This window comes from Passer montanus, unplaced genomic scaffold (genome assembly GCF_014805655.1).
Source record: "Passer montanus isolate IOZ18808 unplaced genomic scaffold, ASM1480565v1 scaffold14, whole genome shotgun sequence".
NCBI lineage: Eukaryota > Metazoa > Chordata > Aves > Passeriformes > Passeridae > Passer > Passer montanus.
The window spans coordinates 341,257-364,205 of NW_024360941.1; the positions used below are offsets into that span (position 1 = coordinate 341,257).

The 22,949-nt window shown below is 38.9% G+C and overlaps 1 protein-coding gene across 1 annotated transcript in view; it reads right to left on the reverse strand.

The window, feature by feature from the left end:
• TNKS (tankyrase) overlaps nucleotides 1–22,949 on the reverse strand; it is a 125,518-nt gene that overhangs the window by 54,141 nt on the left and 48,428 nt on the right. The window contains exons 5-6 of the mRNA XM_039699835.1: nucleotides 4,615–4,651; nucleotides 3,680–3,755 (exon numbers count right to left, since the gene is read on the reverse strand). Coding sequence (XP_039555769.1) covers nucleotides 3,680–3,755; nucleotides 4,615–4,651 — 113 coding nt within the window. The remainder of the gene's footprint in view (nucleotides 1–3,679; nucleotides 3,756–4,614; nucleotides 4,652–22,949) is intronic.

Consider the following 22,949-nt stretch of genomic DNA (forward strand, 5'->3'; position numbering starts at 1 on the left):
TTAATTTCCAGCAGAGGAAGCCAGTGATTGAAAATAGTCAAAACATTTTTTGGAAATTCTCTCATAACTAAGTCTTGAAAAAGACAACCCCAGAGGAAAATATTTGAGGGAAAATACCTGGGGCTCTAAAGCCTATGTACCTTTACATAGATAGACATATATAGATGCCTTGGCTTCTTAACAGTGTGAAATTCAGTATCATCTGCTAACACCAGCACCATAGGCTTGTCTTCCAGAAGTCATTACCTCTAGAGGTAATGTAAAGACCAAGGAGACCAGCAGAACTCACAGGCAGGATGCAGGGAAATCCCAGACCCATAGCAATATGCAGGTGCGGTGCACTGTATCTAAGATCTGTTCTGATATTGGTGAGGCAATGTGAACAGAAATGATGCAACATGTAAATATTGCCTTACACACAACCCACATTGTAACAACTGAGTAAATTTCCAGTCTCCTGTTAAAAAAAAAACAACATCGAAGCAGGACTAATTGCCATGAAAAATCTGTATTATATTTCAGCTCAAGCACTGCTTTTTAAAAAGTAAACAAATAAGACAGTTTTAAAAAAACAGGTTTTATAGAATTTACCCTTGTGTAATACTCATTTGCTTACACAGTACCACATAGCTCTGCACTATACAGCTCATTATTTGTGCCCTGACAGACACTCAATATGCACATAAGCCAGTATTTGCACAAAAATCAATCATCACCTAGCTCAATGAAATCACAGTTCCTGAGATATTATTGCTGATTTTCTTTGGTCATCAAAACCCCAAGAACTACCATGATCCTTGGTATGCAGGAACGCTTCAGCTGATGTTTAAAATTGCTCTTTGTTTTGCACACTCCTTAATTTTTTTCCCCTCAAGAAGATAATGGCAAGAGAAGCCACACAGAATATATTCCCTCTTCAGACAACAGCTCAAAAGCTTCAGCAATATGAACATTTCTACAATGACCATAACCTACCTAAACTGTGACTTTGGAGGGGAAGAAGGAAGTTTTCATTCCTATTTGTCTTAACCTCTATCCTAAATAAACAGATGGAGCAATGGTTATCAGCACCAGATGTAACTTTTTTAGAATCATGGAATCCTGTCCAGTAGGAATCAGACTCTGGCTGCAATACTTTTCAAAAAGGATGCAAACAGCACGTAGAATGCAATATATCGTTTTTATTTCCAACCTTAGCTGGTTTCAAACCAGCAAGACACTGTCAGAGTTTCCCACTCCTTTTACCCATTCTATAAAGCACAACTTCATGGCACATGTGCTGTTTGAGAAATCCAGAACCACAGATATTAGTATGCATGGGACACAGAAAAAAAAAAATGCATACAGTTGCATCCCAAAGTATGGGAAAAAAATACCACCATCTCCTAATACAGAAAAAATAATTACCCATTCAGTACTGGAACTCAATTTCTTCACCCACATAGCTAAGTGTTCCCTTACCACTAGACTAGCGCTGGACATCTCAGAAAATAAGGAGTGCACAGACTGAAGAAAGAGGTAAGCAGCTGAGGAAGAGTTCGTAGGTACAGCTGTACTGCAGAATAAGCATGATGCTGAGAATCTCGGGCCAATCCGCAGAGTCTGCATTCCTGGCCCTGAGAGCTGCATTAAAACTGTGGCCTTATGCTGTCCTAAGTTTGAGGCTTGAATGCCCAGATCTGCAAAAAATAATTACTAAAAGCATCAAGGAATGCAAAAAGCAACTTCCAAAATGGACAAATCCTCAGCAAGTGTAAATCACCATAGGCAGCTACACCAGTGGAGACTTCCATTTTACAAGTTCACTTAATTTGCAGCACAGCTTAAAATTATCAAACCTCAAGTGATCTTGCACTAGAACAGGACCTGAGCACTTTGCATAACAAATTAAATACTTAACAGTTATATAGCATGTTTACTACAAAGCATTAGTAAACCTTCCACAGGTTTAGAGGAAGGTTTTTCAACCTTCCTGTACATATGTGGTGGTAGAAAAAAATATATCTGGTAGACATCATTTTGAAAAAGCTAATTAATATCAATGGCAAGGTATCTTAAAAGGTGTTTCAAAAACCAGTGCACTTATCAAAAACCAACCAACCAACCATATTTTCAAAGTGTCCACACAGGAGCTTTAACTGCAATACGCTTTCCAAGCTTTGGGCATAAATTTTCTACCTAATTCAGAGGCTGCTATCTCAATTTCTGCTATCTCAATATGAATTTTAAAGCTTTGTGATTTTTTTCTTTTTCTTTTTACTTTGAAGTGATAAATGTTCAAGAAAACCTCTGCAAGGGCTCATTCTTTGCCCTGCTGACAGAAGTCATAACTCTGCATTTGGCCTTAGATCAATAGTGATGGGGGCTGAATTATTCAGTAATGCACTGCTATACACCACCCCGTTTAATTATAACACAGGGCACTATAAATACCTAAATACACTTTTACTTGAACAGCAAAGTCTTAAAATAGGAAAAGGAAATTCAAGAAATATGGGCAATATCTTTAATCTTAAAATGTGGGGAGTGTTTTATCAGTTTCAACACTGCTAAATTAAATAAAGCCCTTGTTCAATTGCCTGTCCTCAGTTCATAAAATCAATTGCTTTCGAAACCTGGAAGATGCATCAACTTTCAATCAGTGATAAATGTAAATAAGCAAAAAACTGGCTGGGTTTTCTATCACATAGTATGTATGGTAGACATTACAATTGAGAAACATTTAAAAATGTGTATGAAAACCAGGAATTTTTGTACAATGGAGCTGTATTTTTTTTTTATATTCAGTAACAACATATGTTGTAATCAAAAGTGTAAACTAGCCTATGTTTACCGATTTCAGTGGAACTGGGCTGTTCCACAACAGGTTCGGGAGGGGCAGAGGTTTATACTATGCTCCAACACACTCCATCAAAAATTTTTAAAAACTATAAAATAAAACACTCCCATGCTTTTCTCTCTAAAAATAAGATGTACTGTTACAGGTGAAACACTTTAACAGATACATATTAAAAAGATTTTAGTACACAGTTTAAAAATACCAAAAAAACAAACCAACAAATCAAGCAAAAAAACCCCAACATTTGTAAATCAACAGTCTAGACAGATTATCATCTCAAAGTCTAAAACATCAAAAATCATAGGATCTACTTCTCACTCCGTATGTTCTTCCCTCCTCCAGTTTCAGCCTAATTCTTAATTTAACTCATTCAAACATCTCTGCCAGAGAAAGTCAAAACAATAATGTCAAATTTAAGGAAATGCAGAAGGTGTTAAACATAGCAATACAGTGCCAGTCTACGTGGCAGTTTATTAGGAGCTAAGCTGAATACCAAGCACCTCACCCAGACAATGTTCAAATACAAATAATAACTTTCTTCTCTAGTTATTTTATCCATCTGCAACAGTACATTTTGTTTTTCTTACAAAAGGTCTTAAAGTTTCATTTACATGTAGACCAGGGTTTGACATTTAAAAGATACACACAAAACCCACGTCTGCCCAAAATCTCTCACAACTGCCAGTGTCAAGCATACCAACGTTTAATTTTATGGTGAAAAGCCATCACAGGCTCCCCCCCCACCGACATACATTCTCTTGGTTTATACATCTGTGCTTACCAGTATGCTTAAATTGGCCTTTCTTAAATAATTGAAATATAAAGCAGGTATTAACTTACCTTACGCCCATCACTTGCATGGCAGTTCACATTTAAAGGAGTCAATAAAGCCATCAGCTTTTCTTCATTACCACTCCTGTAAATGAGGAGAATATTATGCAAAGGGTGGGAAAAGGGCAGAGCTCTTTGATATCCATCTCCTTAGCAAGTATTTTGCAAAGTATAGTATATTGAAATTTGTACTGTGACAGGGAGAATGGTGAAAGGCTAAAGAATCTTCTGAACATTTCAAAACCGAGGGTAAATACAAAAAAGAATACTACATTTACATTAAATGTGTTGCAAAAGATCATATGAAAACACCTCAATTTCTCTCCTTAACCTCGTATTTTCTTTTTCTAATTTTACAGATCCTCTGAAAGCCATTTGTCGAAATAAATGTTCTGAATTTAACATATTTTCATAGCATATGGCCCATAACATTGAAACAACTATATACCAATACCCAGAATTTTTTTAGAAGGGTTAACAGTCCATATAAAACGGTCTTGTGCAGTCAGATGGAAGGATGAAAAGCACCTTTGCAATATACAATTGAACTTTACACCTTTTGTATAGGCTTCCTTATGCCCTGTTCTGATAAAACATATTTTCAAAATACATTCTACAATAGCAGTAAAAACCAAAAGAAAAGAAAGATTCCAATATTTAAATTGCCCCTAAAAAGAACAGTCACAAAACAATAAAGAGGATTTAAGCAGCTTAAAGCCAAAACTCAATATTAACCTTATAACCACCATAGTGGGGGATTTCAATTACATAAACAGGCTTTTACATTTGTACCAGACTAAAGTCTGAAGAGATTTATGCTAATTAAGTGGTTTGCTTGCAGCATTTCATGGAAAGGCAATGACAAAACAGTACTATTTTAAAAAATCCTTTTCCTCGCCTGCTTCCACCCCCAAAATATGTTTTATATTCTAAGCAGCACTCACCTAGCAGCTTCCAGGAGTTCGTCCTTCTTGTATTCACCTAAATGATTGCAAAATATCATGCTGTTAGCATTTGGCAGAAGACAGATTAAGAAATGCAGTAGGAAGCAAATACAGAATTAAAACAGAGAAGAGGAGAAAAAAGCCCACACCCCGCTGGGTGATGGAGCTGTGACGTTAGCCAGCTTGTGGAGGCAGCATCACCAGTACCTTGGAGACGGGCAGCAAATTGACGCATCTTCTTGTCCAATCCTCAGATGGAAAGGCTTTCTTCGGACAACCAATGACTGCGAAATCTTGTGTCCAGAAACACAGTCCCGCTGATAACAGCATGTCAGCTGAAGACAATGTCCCCACCCCCTGCCCTATTCAGTATGTCACATTATACTTGGGAAGCATAATAAATTCCAAGACAAAGCAAGGCAGTGCGGCTTTTGAAAAGGTACAAATTACTGATCTCCAAGGCTCTCACCTGCCTATTTGAATGGTAACATTACACTTCCCCAAGTTCTTTAGAAAAGCACAGATTATTTTTAAAAATCCAGGTATTATATCATCAGCCACTTTCAAACAAAATACACGTTTGAAATAAAAAGCACAGACAAAAGAGGATGAACTCTGCAACAGATTTTGCTATGAGACTCTGAGATTAGAGATAACCACGAGTAATGTTAAAGCAACATTTGTATTTGAAGTCCTGAGTTAAAATAGACAACTCACAAGGGTTGCTGCAGCACAGGATTAAAACTGCATGCTAGTATTTTTAAAAAAGCATGGGACAAGATAACCTAGGGAAGTAAGACAGTATTTTACTAAGCTGAATCATTGACATTGTGCAATACAAATGGAATGGAATTTCAAGTCAGATATCAGAAAAAAAATAGCTGTTTAGCAGCTTTATGCAGTCAGAGAACAGTGTGTATCCTAGACCCAAAAGGTAGAGGGTTTGAAAAACATACTGTATACCATCTGCCAGAGTATTAAAGCCTCTAACCACAATGCTGTGAGAAAAACAGGAAGAAGAAGCTGTCACAAAAGAAGAAAAAAACCCCTTTGTGCTGCCTCTTATATGTAATTGTAATAAGCCTCCAGTGAAACTCTCATTACAGGTGAGGAAAGGCACTGGGCCACGGAAAATGCCAGATCAGATGGCAGGTAAGATGGAAGGTTCATCTGAAAACATCCTTTAAAGAACAGCTGTAAGGTGCAGGAGGAGGGTTGGACTCCCCCTCCACCACCAAGAGCTTGGTCCTCCCCCCACCATGGCTAACAACAGAGGGTGGCAGGAACCACAACAAAACCAGACCTTTCCGTAAGGAGTCCCCTGTATTTCAGCATGCTGCCTTCACACAAGGGTAAGGAGGAGGAGGGTGAGTGCACACAGCCATGCACTCCCTGCCCATTCCCTTGGATGCAGATGGGGAATTTTCAAAAGCAGTATCTACATCTTATACTGGTGATTTTACCTTTCACAAGTGTGTTTAATTGCTTTCTGAATAATATTCAGCTTTGGGAATAAACAACAACCTGCAGCAAGGAGTTCCATCATGCCACTCACATGATGGGTCTCCTAACAGAGCTGCTCCGTGTTACTCCCAGCAATGGAGCAAGTAAGTTCAAAAAAAAGGTGAAACTGGTTATTTCAGATATAGGCCAGGAAAGTTAATGTAGCTTTTGAAAGAATGCATGTCTATGTTAAGGAAAGCTTCATCATGAGACAAATCAAATGACACAGAAATATGACTACCTTTGACTTGCTACTACTCTCCAGCTTCATCAGAAAGAGGGCCTGTCCACCACAGGCAACAGCCTTTTCTAAGCCATGGTACACGTTCCTCTTTTTTTACTTTAATGATGATAAAATACTGGGCACAGTTGTGAGTGTTTCAAATCAATGGTAAGTGAAAAGCTCTGGCCAGCACGCGAAGAAGGAAAAAAGACCCTTTATTACTACTGCATTGTTTGTGCAACAATCTCAAACAGCTGGATTTCCTGCAGTAGAATTATTGGCCTGTATTACATCAACACTTTAGAGACCTAACTGGATTAAAATACCTCTTTGCACATTCTGGTTTGGCAATGCATCTAGTAGTCCTAACAAGGCTTTTGAACATACTAGGTTAGAGAAGAGTAATAACATTTTTCCTTTGTGCTCAGTAAGTTGGTATTTTATCACACAAAAGCTGTTTCCTCTAAGACTTGGAATAGCAGAAGCATTACTGTCCAATGAAAAAGGAAAGCTGTGGCTCTTGATATAGGAATGTCCCCCTGTATGCCCAATTAGATGAGTAAGTTTTACTAAGAAGCATTTTTTTAAAAAATATATTTACAGACAGGGTTGGAATCCACACATGAAATTTTTGAAATTCTTCATGGTTCTCCCACACTAATTAGGATTAGGAAAACATTATTTTGTAATTGGCTAACTTTATTACTCTCAAAGAGCCACTGTATTTTGCAAATCAAAACCTAAAATCATATAAGCACTTACAGCACACCACCCGGTTTGTTTAAGAAAAATAATAATAAAAAGGTCAAGAGAGCTCCACAGGCTCTGTGGGATGAAGAGGAACCCCTTGGCCACTGGAGCAGACAGCAGGTGGGATACCACAGGGCCGAGAGGCTGATGGCGTTTGGGAGAAGCGGGTGGCATTGGCTGCAGGACTGACTGCTGCTGGCACAGGCTGTGCTCCCAGCAGAGGGCTCTGCCAACACAGCTAACGCCGCTTGGCCACACAGCTTCTCAAAGGCCATCCTGCAGCAATTGGCCACAGCTACCTAATAAAATATTCATTTGCAAGCATTTGAAAACAAACCATGCGTGCACGGGCAGAGATGAATTTCAAGTTCTGAGCAGAAGTACAGGAATACAGACCATCAACCTCACATAACACTTCTGTTCAAAGAATGTCCAACTGACTTTAACTAAGCTAATAACATCTCTTAAAGAGCTTCTCTGGGTGGGTTAGAATTTACAGTTTTGCAAAAGGGCATCTGCATGCCAGGCAGCCCAGAGACAGCTGGCCTGGGAATTTCTTAAGGCAAAGACAAGGTGTGAAATGGGGAGCAGAGAGCACCATAGCAAAGCAGTGGCCCTGTTCCTCTCATCAGACAAAAGCTAGCAGGGAAGCAGAAACCGCTCAGTGGTATTCACTGCACCTGATCAAGTTCATTGTCTACAGCTTGCTCAGAAATCTTTAAATGGAATTCTCTACTTAGTTCTCTACTTATCTCACTCCATTTATGCTGGAACTAGAAAGTCACCACTGTTAACCACAGATAATCAGTGTCTCAGATCACAGCTACCATCAGGCAGCTAACCAGCTCTCTTTCTGTTCCCCTCCCAGGAGAAAACCAGTTACCTCCAAGACCCCTGATCAGCTGCTGCTATGCTGTCACTGCTGTATCTGGCCCTAGCTGCATTCTGCAGCAGCTGATTAGCAAATTAGCAAATGCTTATTAACTATCAGACATCAGTGGCTGCTTGCACCTGGCAGTTGAGCAGATCAGTAGCAGGGAACTGGGAAAAAAATAACATAATGTAGCTATCTTTACAGACAAATAATCCTATTTCACTCTCTCCTAAAAGTCTTGAAATTTCAACAGAACACTGCAAAACCTATCTGAATGCATGGCATAAATCAACAGTGCTTTTCCAATGCATCTACACTCAAAACCAAGATTAATTCATTTCCTATCCCTCCATACACGTCAGCCAATACAGAAAACAGCCAGACCTAAAATGTCAAGCTGGACAAAGCAGGTTTTGCCTCACCGTAATGTCACATCAGCTTTTCACAGTGAAGACAATTTCCTAAAAAAATAACATCACACATTAAACCAAGCCATTATTATCCAATGGCAACATATAATGGGAACAAAATGGATCAATATATTCTAAACCAAACTGAAAAACTAAAGAGGTTTTACTATATGAAGCTGTACATTATATGGAATCACAATTATAACTTTAAATCTCCAGATTACTTAAACACATTGAAAATTTTTATGCTAGCCAGTGGTCCCCTCTTCTGACCTGTGACAAAAGAACATGAGTCTTATGAATGTGCAACCATGGCCACAGGCTGGGGAGGGAAAATTCATGAGTATCACAGAATGTTTGAGATTGAAAGGCCTCTGGAGGTCTCTCATCCAACCCTTCTATTCAAGCAGGGTCACCTAACAGCACCCAGCTTAGGGCTGTGTCCAGGTGGCTTTTACATCTCTCTCAGGATGGAGACTCCACCAGTTCTCTGGGCAACCTGTGCCAGTGTTTGGTCCCACTGGGCTCAACACTTTAAGTAATCTCAGGTAATCTCCTCAGGACCTCCTGTTCTCTCTTGGCAGCTCAGGTCCAGCAGCACTGGAAGTCAGGGGAGAAATCTTGCTCCATTAAAAAGCATGGCAGCTCTATGTTTGACTTTTGTCCATGTGCAGATCTAACACTTGTTATTGGTTGCCTGCCCTGAAGACCTGAGCTTCCCTTCTGCAAAATATACATCCCATGAGATTGACAAAATCTTTGTCAGGACTCCAGCAGATTATTTTCTTTTCTTTTCCAAACACATATTCATGATTACCCAGCAACACAGAGGACATGGGCTCTCCACCAGAGTAGTAAAGATAGCAGGTATCAAAATCTCCCATTTTCCTCATTTAGAAGTGCTTCTGGTGCCTTTCCAACCATATACTCTGACAGCTCAGGAATGCATGGGGTTGTTGGGAAAACAAGAGAGTCCTGATGCATCTGAGAGGGATGAGAACTTACTTTTCTATCACGTTTGTTACTTCATCCAGCTCAGTCCATGGCCAGGCACCCAAACAGGTCCCTGAGAATGAAGACCTTGAACAAGGATGGTGCTGCACCAAGAGGGAGGGGAATGGAAACTCTACATTTGGGCTGCCATTGCTACAAAGAAAGCAATGTAGAATTCAGCAGAGAAATAAACTCCATAGAAGTAAATTAAAATATACCTTTTCCCTGACCCTCCAGGACTGCACAGACCTATGAGTGATCAATGATACACATCCACATCCTCCTTTTAAATCCTCGGAGGCCTTCCAAGTAATATTTAAGTATTTAAAACAAATATTCAAGTTATAATCAGAGCACAAGACTTTTTGTGCTTCTGACAGACTGCTAGGGTTATTGGGAGAGGATGAGATTTTTGGGGCTGGGGTTTTTTTAAATTTTTAAATTTTTTTAGCAAACTTAAGTTTCATTTTCAACATGGCTGCTCTTGAAGGGTCCAAAAATACTATTAAAATACTCATCAATTCCTTCTTCCCTATTTAACGTTTATTAATATAAACCAGCAGGTAACACTAAAATATGGAGTACAATCAGAGCAAGAAGGTATTTAACCACCAAATAGCACCAGGTTGAGGGAATAACTGCCCAAAAAAAGTGTCAACCAAAAAAAAAAAGATATGTTGAAATAATATTGTTTGGGAAAAGGCATCTATAACTAAGTACTCTGAGAATCACATGAGAATAAAGAGGAGCAAAAAATAACAATTTCAGGTTTTATTAATAATTATTTTACACTTTACTTCCCACTTGTTTAGGGTTAATTTCTTTATGCCTCTTGCACTTCTCTGCTCAGCAGTCTATTACTAGTAAATGGGCTGATTTTATAAGCTGTCTAAATAGGCTCAACCAGGAACACAGCAAGACCCTAATTTTAAGCTCTTGTCATGGATGAAAAACACCAAAGCAACACTAGTATATGCAAGTGACAGAAAAGCAAGCAGAATCTCAGAAGATAATGCCTTCAAGAACAAGTTCCAGCAAGGAGCAATGTTACCAAGGAGGTGGATGAAAAACACCAAAGCAACACTAGTATATGCAAGTGACAGAAAAGCAAGCAGTATCTCAGAAGATAATGCCTTCAAGAACAAATGCCAGCAACGAGCAATGTTACCAAGGAGAAAAGGTTTGGCACCTTTGCCTCTTCTATGAGATGAGTCAGGCACTGTGCATGTGGGCTCAAATTAGACATTCTGAACTGAATGAAATGAAATTTAAAAACTGAAAATGACTCAGCTAATAGTGAAGTCTTTCAGGGATATGTTTTAGGAGGGGGTGTGGAAGTTAAAGAAATAAGCCAACATCATTTGGTTCTGGCCACAACTCTACCAAACCACTGAGCTAGCACAATCCTACCTGGAACATCTTTCAGTTAAGTGGACAGAACTCAAATACAGAGCATTCCTGATTAACAGCTCTAGAGAAAAAAAGCCTCTTCTAAGGCCTAACAGAAAGCACTACGTCAAAAATCTGCAGCTTTATATAGTGCAGATTGCCAAGAACTCTGCCAGGGTCTTAGCTGATAGAAGAGATTCTTGTCTCTCAAGCCATCAGTTCAAAGCACATCTATTACATAAGCATGTACAAGATATGCAGCTACCAAATGCTGTCTCCATATTGAGGCATAAATTATACACATTGCACATCAGGGTTTTGGTCACTAAGAAGGATTAGATGGTGTATCAAAATGGGTCTTCAGTGCACGTGCAGTTATAGCACCAGTAAGTTCATGCTTGACATACAACAATTCTGTTTCTCAGAATGCCTTTTTTCAGTTGTGCTGGTCAATTTGTTAAAACAATGCTACCAGATTTCCTATATAGTATCAAAATGATGAAAAAAGTCCCTTTGTCAGAGGATTTCAAGTGTCTTAACTCTTAAATCATTAGATAAAATCAAAGATGAAGCCAAACCTGAAAAAACACTACAACCACCCATTATGTGGTAATCCATATAAATAATTTTACTTTCAACAATCTTACCACAAGTTTAGCATATAGTTTCTTCTGAAATAATAAATCTGACAAACATTCTAGAACCTGTTTAGTGGACCTGTACAAGTAGTTTCAGTGTATACTACTCATATAAACACTACACACACATCCTTTTTTTATTCTTAGTGTGAAAAAATTAGTATTTTCACTACCACTGTACTATTTTTAAATGCTGTACTTATCTTGAAGACACCACCACACTTGTCTGTCATGTTTTCAGACTGAGATTTAAAAACTTAAAAAGACTGCAGAATATCATCTCAAGTGACTGAGAAGAAAACTCAAACCTTCAGCAATTCAAAATACACTGGTGTGATGGCAAAATTGAATGGGTTGAGGCTCCTTTTCACCAAAGTTCAATACTCATGACATCTTTTGTGAAATTACATATGGAAAAAAAATCTGACAGGTTTTTTCCCAGAGCCTTCCCCATTATCCACCCCTTCATGCCTATAGCAAAAACAACATTCCCATGGTTCCCCTCTTCATTTCTTATATTAATTCCTGCTATCAGCAAAAATAATAATCTACTGTAATTCTCACTACTTTGGCCATGCTCAATATTAATAACTAATAAACTGCTCAATTTTTCAGCCACAATTACTTTCTCATTTCTGTAACATGTCCACATATGCATTTTCTCTCCAGGACTTCAAGGCAAACTGGAGGAAGACAAAGGACTAAGAAACTCTCTTTGTCAAAGACTTGAGTACAGTAGAGGTGGATAGATAGCCAAGCTGCTCTCTTATTACTGCATCTTTTTCAAAAGGCAGCTCCCTACCCTCTCTTTCCAAACAATATCCACAAACAAGTAAATCACTCAATTCCCCAGAATATTCTCTAAAGAGAGACCACAGAAATACCTTACATAACTTACATAAAGTATGGAAGAAAAGTAGCAAGAAAAATATAAAATGTAACCCTCAGGAAAGCCATACTGTATAAAGGCAAGCTCCAAAATTATGCTTCATCATTTCATCTTTCTCTGAAAAGAACTCTAGAGTAAATACAGGCAGACTAAATTTTGCAGTTTCTCCAAATTTCCCACTGTAGATAAAACATGCTAGCAAGCTGGGGACAGTGTGTCTGAAAATCCATAGCTGGATTTAAAACTGAAGCATTTATTTTAACCAAAAAATCTATATTCTCTTAGCTACAGCAAACGTGACAGATTTTGTAGCAACAAATTGTACAGATTTAAAGAAGTGGGGGTTTTTAATGTTTGCTAGAAAACGAACAGGAGACATAAAATGTACACATGTGCCAAAGTAGTTTTGTTTTTTTTTCTGAACAGTACAATCCTTCGTCTGTATGCCTGAAGCTGCCCTGTGTATCTAAACTTACTCTACAACCTTGAGGAAACACAGGCTGCCACCTCATAAAAAATGCACGTGTTGCCATGCTCGCCCTGCAGCACACACCCTGGAAGGAGCTCAAATCCAGTTAAATCACTCCTCTAGCTCCTAGACAAAAATATAAAACATTTCCTTTGCCTGCTGGGCCCCAGAGTAGTGAGCAGAAGGGAGGAACTCCTTTATAACTGGAGGAAATGGGGCAAACCTGTCAAACACACAGCATTGAAAGAGCCAACATATATTTATGAAACACTTAAGCAAAGTACAGCAAGTAAGTCCTTAACAAAAGAATAACTAAACAGAGGCAATAGATTTTGTTATAATGAACCATTTTGTCACGGCAAAAACCACAAAATGCATCTGTCAACAGTTCAGCTTAAACATTTTGGAAACATGCATATCTGTGCAACCAAAATACGGTAACAAAATAATGCCCCAAAATTAACCCATTTGTCTTCCTGCTGTGGGCAAATTTTCCCTCCTCACAGATTTTCATTTGCTAGCTAAGAGTCAAAAGACAGTTGGAAAATAAAGGAAAGTTTGGTACAAATCAGAGGAAGAAAGGAGACAATGTCCTCACTGGAAACAGGACATGTGGATTGACATGAAAGACTAGTGCTGGTATCCCAGAGTAAAAAGCAGCTGCTTAACTTTGCACATTCTCTCCCTCCCTTATCCTCCCCATCGGATTTTATTATAAAGATATTATTGACTTAAATACAACAGTTCCATTTGTTTTGCCTCATTTGTAAAAGTTATCTTTTAACACCTTTTCTGAAGACATTTACAGCAGCAGTGCTCAGTCACAATACCCCAACTCAAGCTTCTCCTGACCTGAGCCATGGTAGGGTCTCTGCATATTCACTCAGGCAAAGAGCAGCTCTGTCCCCTAGTGTGACTAAGAGCACATTCTAAGATGAAAGCAAGCTGCAGTTTACAAAAAATGACTGAAATCTAAATCTGCAAACTGCTATCCTCACTAAAAAATAACTATTAAAACACCAGCTAGGGAAAAAAAGAATTTTCTATTTACACTCAGGCACTTTCTGCTATTCCTGTAGGAATAACATACCCAGGGAGAGAAATACAGCAATAAAGGTATCAACTGCCAATGTCCTGGAGGTCTGAGAAGGGTTACATTATTTACCAGCAATGAAGAATAATTAAATGCTTCACACAACTCAAGTTCTGTAAACATTTTCAGTGCCTTATATCAACCTCATTATTTTAAATGCTTTACTGGTTACATGCATAATAGAACAAACTATTTCAGTTTGAAGGGACCTACAGTGATCTTGTAGTTCAACTGCCTGACCACTTCAGGGCTGACCAAAAACTAAGGCTTGTGGTTAAGAGCATTGTCCAAATGCCTTTTATGCAGCGACAGGCTCAGGACGTTTACCACATCTTGCTCCAGTGTATGACCTGGACCTGACCTTCAGTGAAAAAATGTACTCTAAAAACTTCCCCTGGCACACCTTTGAACTATCCCTATGCTTCCTGTCACTGGATCTCAGGCAGAAGAGCTCAGAACCTTCCTGTGTACCGGAAACTTGAAAGAGCAGTGAGGTTATCCGTCAGCCCCCTTTTCTTCAAACTATACAAACCCAAACTCCTTAGCTGCTCCTCAGAGGTAACAGGATTACACATATGATTTCTTCAAAATAATAATTCATTGCCCTAAATGACAATATAGTTCGTTATAAAGACTGGCAACTAAATAGCACCACAGGAAAAAAGAAGTCTGAGAGAAGGAAAGAGATACTCGCTTGGTTAATTAAAGAGCTTCAGTTTACCAGACTGCTGTCATTGTAAGAAGGACAATCCTTCTTCAACTTTCATTCACACCCAGCAAGTTTCACCAGATGCAGTACAGGGCTGCCTGTTCAAGACACATCCTATACAAGGTGACCATGGACACCGGTCATCAGTCCTGCCCAAATGGAAACTGTTCATACATCATGCACACTTCACTGCTACTGGAAAACTAAGTGCAAGAACTCTACTGTCACAGGTATATCCATAAATAACGCATCTTCCAAAAGAGGTGCTCCCTCTGTTGCTGGACAGAAAGGAAATACATAAACTGCATGTATCCTCAACATAACTCTGCAGGTTTCTGTGTAAATCTGCAGTAAAAGATAGTTTTATTGTGTTCTGCATGAAGTAGCTAAAAATACTGCTTTCTCATTCACTTTCAGAAATCTCACTAGATTTAAAGACTCTGCTTACCTCAAATAACACAAAATTTAATTGGCCAGAATGTATTTCTACAATCCTCATTCATCACGACCATTAATGATCATAAAAATACTAAAGAAAATACATTTAAATGATCCTCTTATTAGGCAATTAGGTTTAGGGCAGATCCTAAACCAGCCTATTTTCCCAGTGGCTTTATTTCAAAGTTATTCTAAGATATCATTCACTGTTATCTTTCAAAAAAACACTATTTTAAATCTCCATTTAACCTAAAAGGAAAGACCATGCAAGAGTTAACACAGGTTCTCTCTACTGTGCCCTAGGTGTGTTAGTTCAGCAGGAGCTAACTCAGTATTACCACTCCTCCCAGAGAGTACACACCATCAAGGAGAAATCATACTCTACCTTCCCCAACACCAGGTTAGGATTCCTGCTTATCCTTTTCTGTGAAAGCCCAGTTACTAATGCAGGAAATGGTGAGATTATTACTGACAGAACTTGCTTCCTGATGCTGACTTGCCTTTTTGCCATCCTCTGAGCATCCTTTAGCAGAGCAAAGACAGGTTGTAAGAGAATTGGGTCTGTCTTCAGAGAGCAGCACAACGAAAACTGCAGGGAGGAAGAACAAATGCCCAAAGAAAGCACAGCTCTTGCTGGATCACACTGTGCCATTAAAACAGTTCTAGCCATAACATTCTTTACTGCAATCAAAATGGTTTTGGATTTAGATAAAGGACACAAGGAAAGGAACAGGCAAGGTCAAAGAGAGGGAGTACAAAAATTTTCTGGATTCTTTTTTTCTGTTCAACAGTCACACTAGCAGCCCTGACACTTGGCAGTGGGCTCTCTAGGAGTCCAACAGTCTAAGATATCAGTCTGACTCTGGTTTTTGTCAGACAGATTTTACAGTTACCATTTTGGTCCAAATAGAAGGTTATGCTTGGATACAGAAGCCCACATAACTCTTGAGCATACAGATGGTGCTTCACAAGAAAATGTCCCTCAGTGGTTTCCTTCAGCAACTCAAACTACATCTGGAAGTATGATACTTTCAGATTTTGGGCAGGGGGACTCCTAGCCAGCAGTTAAGAAGGGTCTCAACAAACAGCCACATTCCTTTTTCCCTTCCCCTTTTTCTTGCCTTTTCCAAGATGCTGCTCCCAGCCTTAGCAAAGACAGAATATGCTATGTAGAAATTACAGCCACATACAGTAAGAAGCCACAATGCACACAAGTCATAAATTATTTTCCTTCTGGTCTGCTAGCTGTTCAGGAGAAAAACACTTACCTACTGCCTTGCATTAGTGCAGGCAGATTCTGGAGATGGAGCTACATTTGCTCTGCCAGTGAGCAGGAACAGGTTTCCCTGCATAGCTCAACATGATTTCAAGAGAAGAGAGGTCCATGAAAGGAAGATTTACTGGAGAATTAGATCAACAATTTCTAGAACACTGATCAGAGTTCTCATCTATCTCCCTTGAGGATAATGCACCATATGAAAAGGCATCATTTAAAATACTTACCTTTTAGATTTGTGGGGATGATCAGCAATGCAAACACAGAAATGTTATTCTCTCCATTCTTAGACAAGTATATTTAATCTTATACTTACATACAATGCTGGTTTGGGTTTTGCTCTTTCCATCCCTCTAATTTTATAATAAATTCTTTTTTCTTGTGCATAGAGGAAAGAAATTTGCCTTTCTCTAATGGAAAGGCTGCTCACAAAAGATTTTTAGCTATGACTGCTAGAAACGAAATAAAATCTCACACCTCCTTTCAAAGGAAAGGTTATTTTTGTCTGTTCTGCCAGATAGAATAAATCCTTCCCTTCCAGGGCAATAGATGACAATAGACTAACCAGCAGAGCCATAAATGAAGTAATATATTACTGAGAAAATAATGTCTTATCACACAGGTCTGCCTTGCACACATTTTAACAAGAACTTGCTTAACAAGAACAAAAAACTAAGTTTGTTTACAACGGCAAAATAGACATCCAGGTTTTTGGATGGTTCTGCAAACTGGCAGCAGTCAGCATCAGAATACTTGTTTGATTTCAGCACAAAATTGCCTTTAACATGTTAGGTTTACCTTGCAGGCAGAGGTAGCTGAAATTCAGACTCCCTGCATTCATTCCTGCAACAGGCTTGGCCACAGCAGGAAGTCTGTCCTGAAGAAGGTTAACTCAGACTGAGCACTGAAGTGAGCCCCTGACTGCCCAGTTTAACAGTGGATGGAAGTCAAGATGCCAGTGCAGCCTACACCCTGCCTCACTCCTGAGCAGAGTGCTGAGAGCCCAGCACTCCAGGGAAGCCCACGGCAGGAGATCAGGCAGGAGCAGAACACACACCAACCTGCCTTATGACTTTGGGCAAGTCAGTGACTGCAAAAGAGTATTTAGCTACATAAGTCATAGTGCTTAATCCTCTGAGTCTATTAGAGCAGTAATTATTAATATAATGAAGTAGCAGAAGTAATGTGATCATCCAAAATTACTTACAAAAATAATAGTAAAGGCTGGATTTGATTAATCAAGAAAATAGATTCTCAGTTCTCAGCTATTCAGAAGGAAGATTCTCAAGGCTCTGCCCTCCTTTTTCACTGTTTGTAGGAACAGAGCTTGTAAAGGCAAGGTGCATATTTTATAGAGTCCAGCTCCCTATATTAATCTATTCAAAAGCTTTTAAGAAATGAATAGCCTAATTTCCCTGGATTAGATGACATCACCTATTTGTTTTTTGTTACTTATGCCCCCTCTCATGTTACTTTCCTCAAAGTAAACATAGACTGCATACAGAAAATGAAGGAATTCTTTACAGAATCAGTCCTTTGTCAAGAGGAGCTGCTACTTTAGGGCTGACAATGTTAAATGTGAGGCTCCAAGAGGTATCCAAAGGTACTGATATGCACTATAGGAGTTTTAATTTTCAGAAAGAGACAAGCTCCTCTAGCAAGTCTGTTAAGTTTATTCCTGAGAACAGCTGGCAGCCTTGTCAGTCACTTGTATCAGCCGGGTTGGCCATGCCAGACACCTACACATAGCAAGAGGTAATGACTTTGTTGAAGGTGGTAGCTTGATGATGAATGCTGCCATGAGTTTGTTACTTGTGTAAGGACAGAGCTGTTTGCCTGCCCAGACAGAAAGAACAAACTGAATTCTGAATTTATGCCAAAATGTTCTTGCCATTATACAAAATAAACATCAAACAGACAAGTACAACATTGTATTCCTAAAAGGCAAGCAAAAATAAATTTGCAGAGCACAGAAGGATACAGACCATGATGTTCTATGGCCAATAAATAATCAAATTAAGTTATGAATTGAAAATGCTACTGAAACAGCAAAAAATACAGAAGGTTTAATTTCAAAACACAAGGGAATGCCTTCAAAATAGCAAAGTACTTGCTTTTTAAGTGACCAAAGGAAAATACAGGTCTAGAGAAAGGAAACATGTCCTTCCCAAGTCTGTACCCTACAGAACAGGCAGCTATTTAAAATATGTTCTGAAGACAACATTTCAAAATAAATGCTTGAAAACATTATAGTGTCAGTCCTCTTATCTCAATGCAGTGTGCAGTGCAGTACTGCATAGAATGAAGATTCTATTCAAAGAATAGATACTTGACAAAAAAAGAATGTTATCTATGAATAACAGTCTCCTGGAGATATCTTTGAAAACTTTTTTGTGTTTGTAAATTATTTGAAATAGTCTTTGTATACTGAGACATTTATATAACCAGTCCTCTTCCCTGCATTCTCCAAAAAGCCTCAAATCACTGCTTGTACCCTTTGCAAAGTAAAATTCCATGCCTGTATTTTCCCAACCACTGAAAAATTATGATGTTCTCTCTGGAACATAACATTTTGCTCTTCTGCCAAAAAGGAAACCATCAACCACCAGTCGGTTTTTCAGGTTCCCTTGGCTCATTCACTCACTTCTAGACTGGTACCTCACCATCCTCATTTTGTTCTTCAAAGATGCTTCACCTGTGAAGCTCTACAGACATTTCATTGCTGCAGATAACCAACTGCAATTTATGGATAGAAAAGACATACTCCTTTGTGCATAAATAATGTGGTTTTAATGTTTTACTCATTCTTGCCTTGAATGCTATGTGAAGACAGAACATCTTTCTTCTCTGCTTGGCAGCACTGACTTTCTTCACACCAGCTATGCCTCGGTTTTTAATCAGGATGGCAATACAGAATGTGGAAACAAAGGAAAAATAGTACTATGAAGAAATGGAAACTGCACAACATCACGAAAGTAAAAGAGAGTTGAACATGCACCTGCCTATCTGTGCACCGCCCAAGAACAATGAAGAAACCAGTACATCATTTTTATTGAAGACCTGGCAAGAAAATGCCATAAATTCCCTATGACAGGTGACATTGCTAGTTCAGTGCCTCCTTTTAAGGAGGGGGGGAGATCAATTCAAGAACCTGCAGATTCTCATGCTTGACCTCAAGAGCAAGTACACAGGTCATAAACTATTCTCAAGGAAAGATGACAGACAGTATGTGACAGCATCAGAAAGGTAAATTACCTCAAACAAATCTTTGATGCAACGGTTAAAAGGAAAACAGAGGATACCTTATCCATGCAGATAACTGGGGAATTATTAGTTCAGATGGGGATTAATACAGGTATTGTAAGAACAACAAAGAACCTGAATGGCAGACAAATCATGTTATCCTTGGGGAAAAAAAGCAAATCACTGAGTTCAAAAGTAGAGGCCGACTACTCTGTGGTTCAAATTACTTATTCCCACTAACGTCAATTCAGTGCCAGTCTATGCAGTGCTCTGGCAAGGCTGATCCCTACAATAGTCATGGCAATATCAAGGCTGCCATTAAACTGAATTACAACAGCAAGGTAAAAAAAAATAAAAATCATTGTGAACACAATCAAATCCATAAAGTTGTGATGTGAAAGGACAGACAGGTAATATAGAGTCATCAACAACCACACTGTGCATGGAGGGAACTCGATCAGGCCAGACAAGGTTAGGGAATTCTGCTCCAGAGACATACAACCACACCATTGCTTCACTCAATTTTTCTTCAAACATGCAGGAGGCCAGGAAGCCTTTTGTATATCACAATTCTTTACTAGTCCTCCCAGCTTTTGCATATTTATACTGAAGTGCCATCATCTTTTTCCTTTCTGGAAAAAAACAAGTTTTACTCTGCTCTGGCATCTGGAATCATCAAGGTCATATTTGTGGTCTCATAGGCCACCAAAGTAGTAATAAGATGATTTTTAAAAAATTAAAAACCAATTCACTCTGCATTTACAATCACCCTTTAGCTTCAGTCTTTTCAAGCTGAATTCAGATATTTTCATTTTCATGTGAACTTTTCAAATTTTATTTACATTTTTCCACTACTGAGAAGCTTAGATGATACAATTACTATTTCAGATCCCCAAAATAATATAGTTAGAACACTCCAAAGGATGCTTAACTTTAAGCATGCATGTGAGCAGCACTAGTGACCTTGATATTCTCATGTCTAATGCACTTTGTTGAACTGCAGCTACAAAGACAAGCTATCATGTTTCTTCACCACAAAAAAAGAAGTGCCTTACTCTTCAGCTCAAGCACAATCAATTGCTCTGTCTGGTGCCATTATCACAGCCAGCCTTCCTTCGTCGAATGTTTTACACATGCCTTGTATAATGGTAGAGGAGCACAATAACAATAATGGAGTTATCAGTCTATCTAAAGCATTCAGTAGTCTATGGGAACAATAAGCAACTCTGAGTACTGAATTATGAAAATTTGGACTCTTCCTGCATTTGCATTAAGTACCAAATCGTCTTCTCTTCTGACAAGCTAGCAACAGCAGCTCTTTCAACTTCTATATGATACAGACTCCATTCATTCAGGCAGTTTCATTTCAAACCTCTTCAACCTCTCCTTGATTCCCAAGCAGGGGCAAGTGTACTTCAGCCCCCTGGAGACCACTAGAGGAGGAGGAAAACAAGGAGAAAAAAAAGGACTTGTTTCAGACATGACCTTCTCAAAGTATAGAGGCACTTAGAAACATAGAAAGAAGCTGTTCTAGAGATGATGACAGGGAAAAGAAGCAAAACAGGAAAAAGACAGAGCTGGTCCCAGATGACAGAAAGAAGAGTTACAGACAGGAACTATTTTAACACCAAGAGATGTGGATGTGACAGCCTGGTCAGAGAGCGAGAAAAGCAGATAAGTTTTCTCATGGAGCACTTGTGAGACCTTTAGGGAGTTGTAGAGAAACAATGATAGCTTGTTATTATAAACAACCTGCAGGTTGTTTTCCTACTCTCTGTTTTTCTGTTCTTCTCAAGGGTTGTTTGTGAGAAAGGTGTTTTTGTTAATTAGCCAGTATAAAAGAGAGCTTTTTGTATTAAAGCTGCTGCTGTGCAAACCAGCCTTCTTGGGAGTCTGTGCCGCTTTCTTACTCAACGGCAACAAAGAGAGACATTAAGAATCCTCCAGGTGAATTAAGGCGTATGAATATTTCCCTGGTCTGCAGCACACCTCACTGGATACCATGAGCATATATACAAACAGAAGAAATAGTAAAAATAGGGATTTTGCATCCAAATCCCTTCCAAACATTTAAGACACCCTGGACTGTAGTCATAAAACACTGACCACTGAACAAACTGCCTTGTTACAGATACAGTTCTTGAAACTACCTTCACCAGCAGAAAAAGACTGCCTTGAGCAGGGCCTCTCTCCCAAGACTGTACTTAGAAGCAGGGCTTTTAAAACATATTCACCTGACAGTTATGATACATGCAAACAAGATTGCAAGGTGAATATATTCACAACCTGCTAACATTCCTCAAAGTCTTCACCCCCCAAAAATAGCAAGATTCATCACACCTCCATACTCCATTTGCTTAGCAAACACCTGCAAAGACTGAAGGAATGAGAGCAACAGCAACACTGAAACCTGCAGCATACAGCTGTGCTTATGCAATACACAAAGGCCAGCAAATTCATACTGATGCCATTCTTCAATTTGTTGAAAAAGCTTTGACTGCTTCAATAACAAAGAATAGCATTAAATATAGCATGGCAGGATCAAATGAATTAGGGGCAATAAATCTGGCATTAACAGAATGAAAAGCAAAGTGACTGAAAAAACCTAATCCTCTAAGGAGAAAGTATCTTTGGCCACACACAGAAACACCTCCCCTTATTTCTGCCAAAGGCAATGCCAATCCATACAATTAGCGTGAAAGTCTGGGTTAGTTCAATGACTAGAACAGTTTAACCAGAGGGCTGCAAAAAGACAGACTGACAAAGGTGTCTCTGATACTTCTGAACTCTGGCATATCTACATAAGTATTTAATTCTACAACTGGAGAGGGCTTTCAAAGTAACCATAATCCTGCCTTACTGCAGTTTTGTGTATATGCTGTAGCAGTCCTGGAGGGCACCAAATAGATGCCTCAGGAAATTTTCAAATGAATGCACTGTAGACACTTACTTAGTAACTGCTAGTGTGTGTGCCACGTCCACAGGACTGAACCAGACCACAGCTACCCTACACTGGAAAAAAACCCAAACAAAACCCCAAAAAACTTATATTTAGTAAGTTGTTGACAGGAGAGATAGCAAAGGCCTCTAAGGTTTTGTATTTCCAAAGCAGGGAACTGAACCTAACTGTTGTTATGCCCGGCAACACCCAATCTCAGTATTTTAAAACCTAACATGGGAAAAAAAAGCAAATATAGCAGAGGAGGAAACAGAAAGAAGATAAATGGTGAAGGAATGTGAACAGGGGAAAAAGTAAACAAAATTGTTTCCAGGCATATTAATAAGAGAAAAATTAACATGTCTCTACAATGACAGAGCTAACATTTTAAATTTTCATGCAAAGCAGCAACAAAAGACAGAACTTCTCAGTATTTTATATCATTTCACCCTGTAATAGAAACTGGAAGCAGAGAAATAAGCATTTCATTAGGAGAGGAA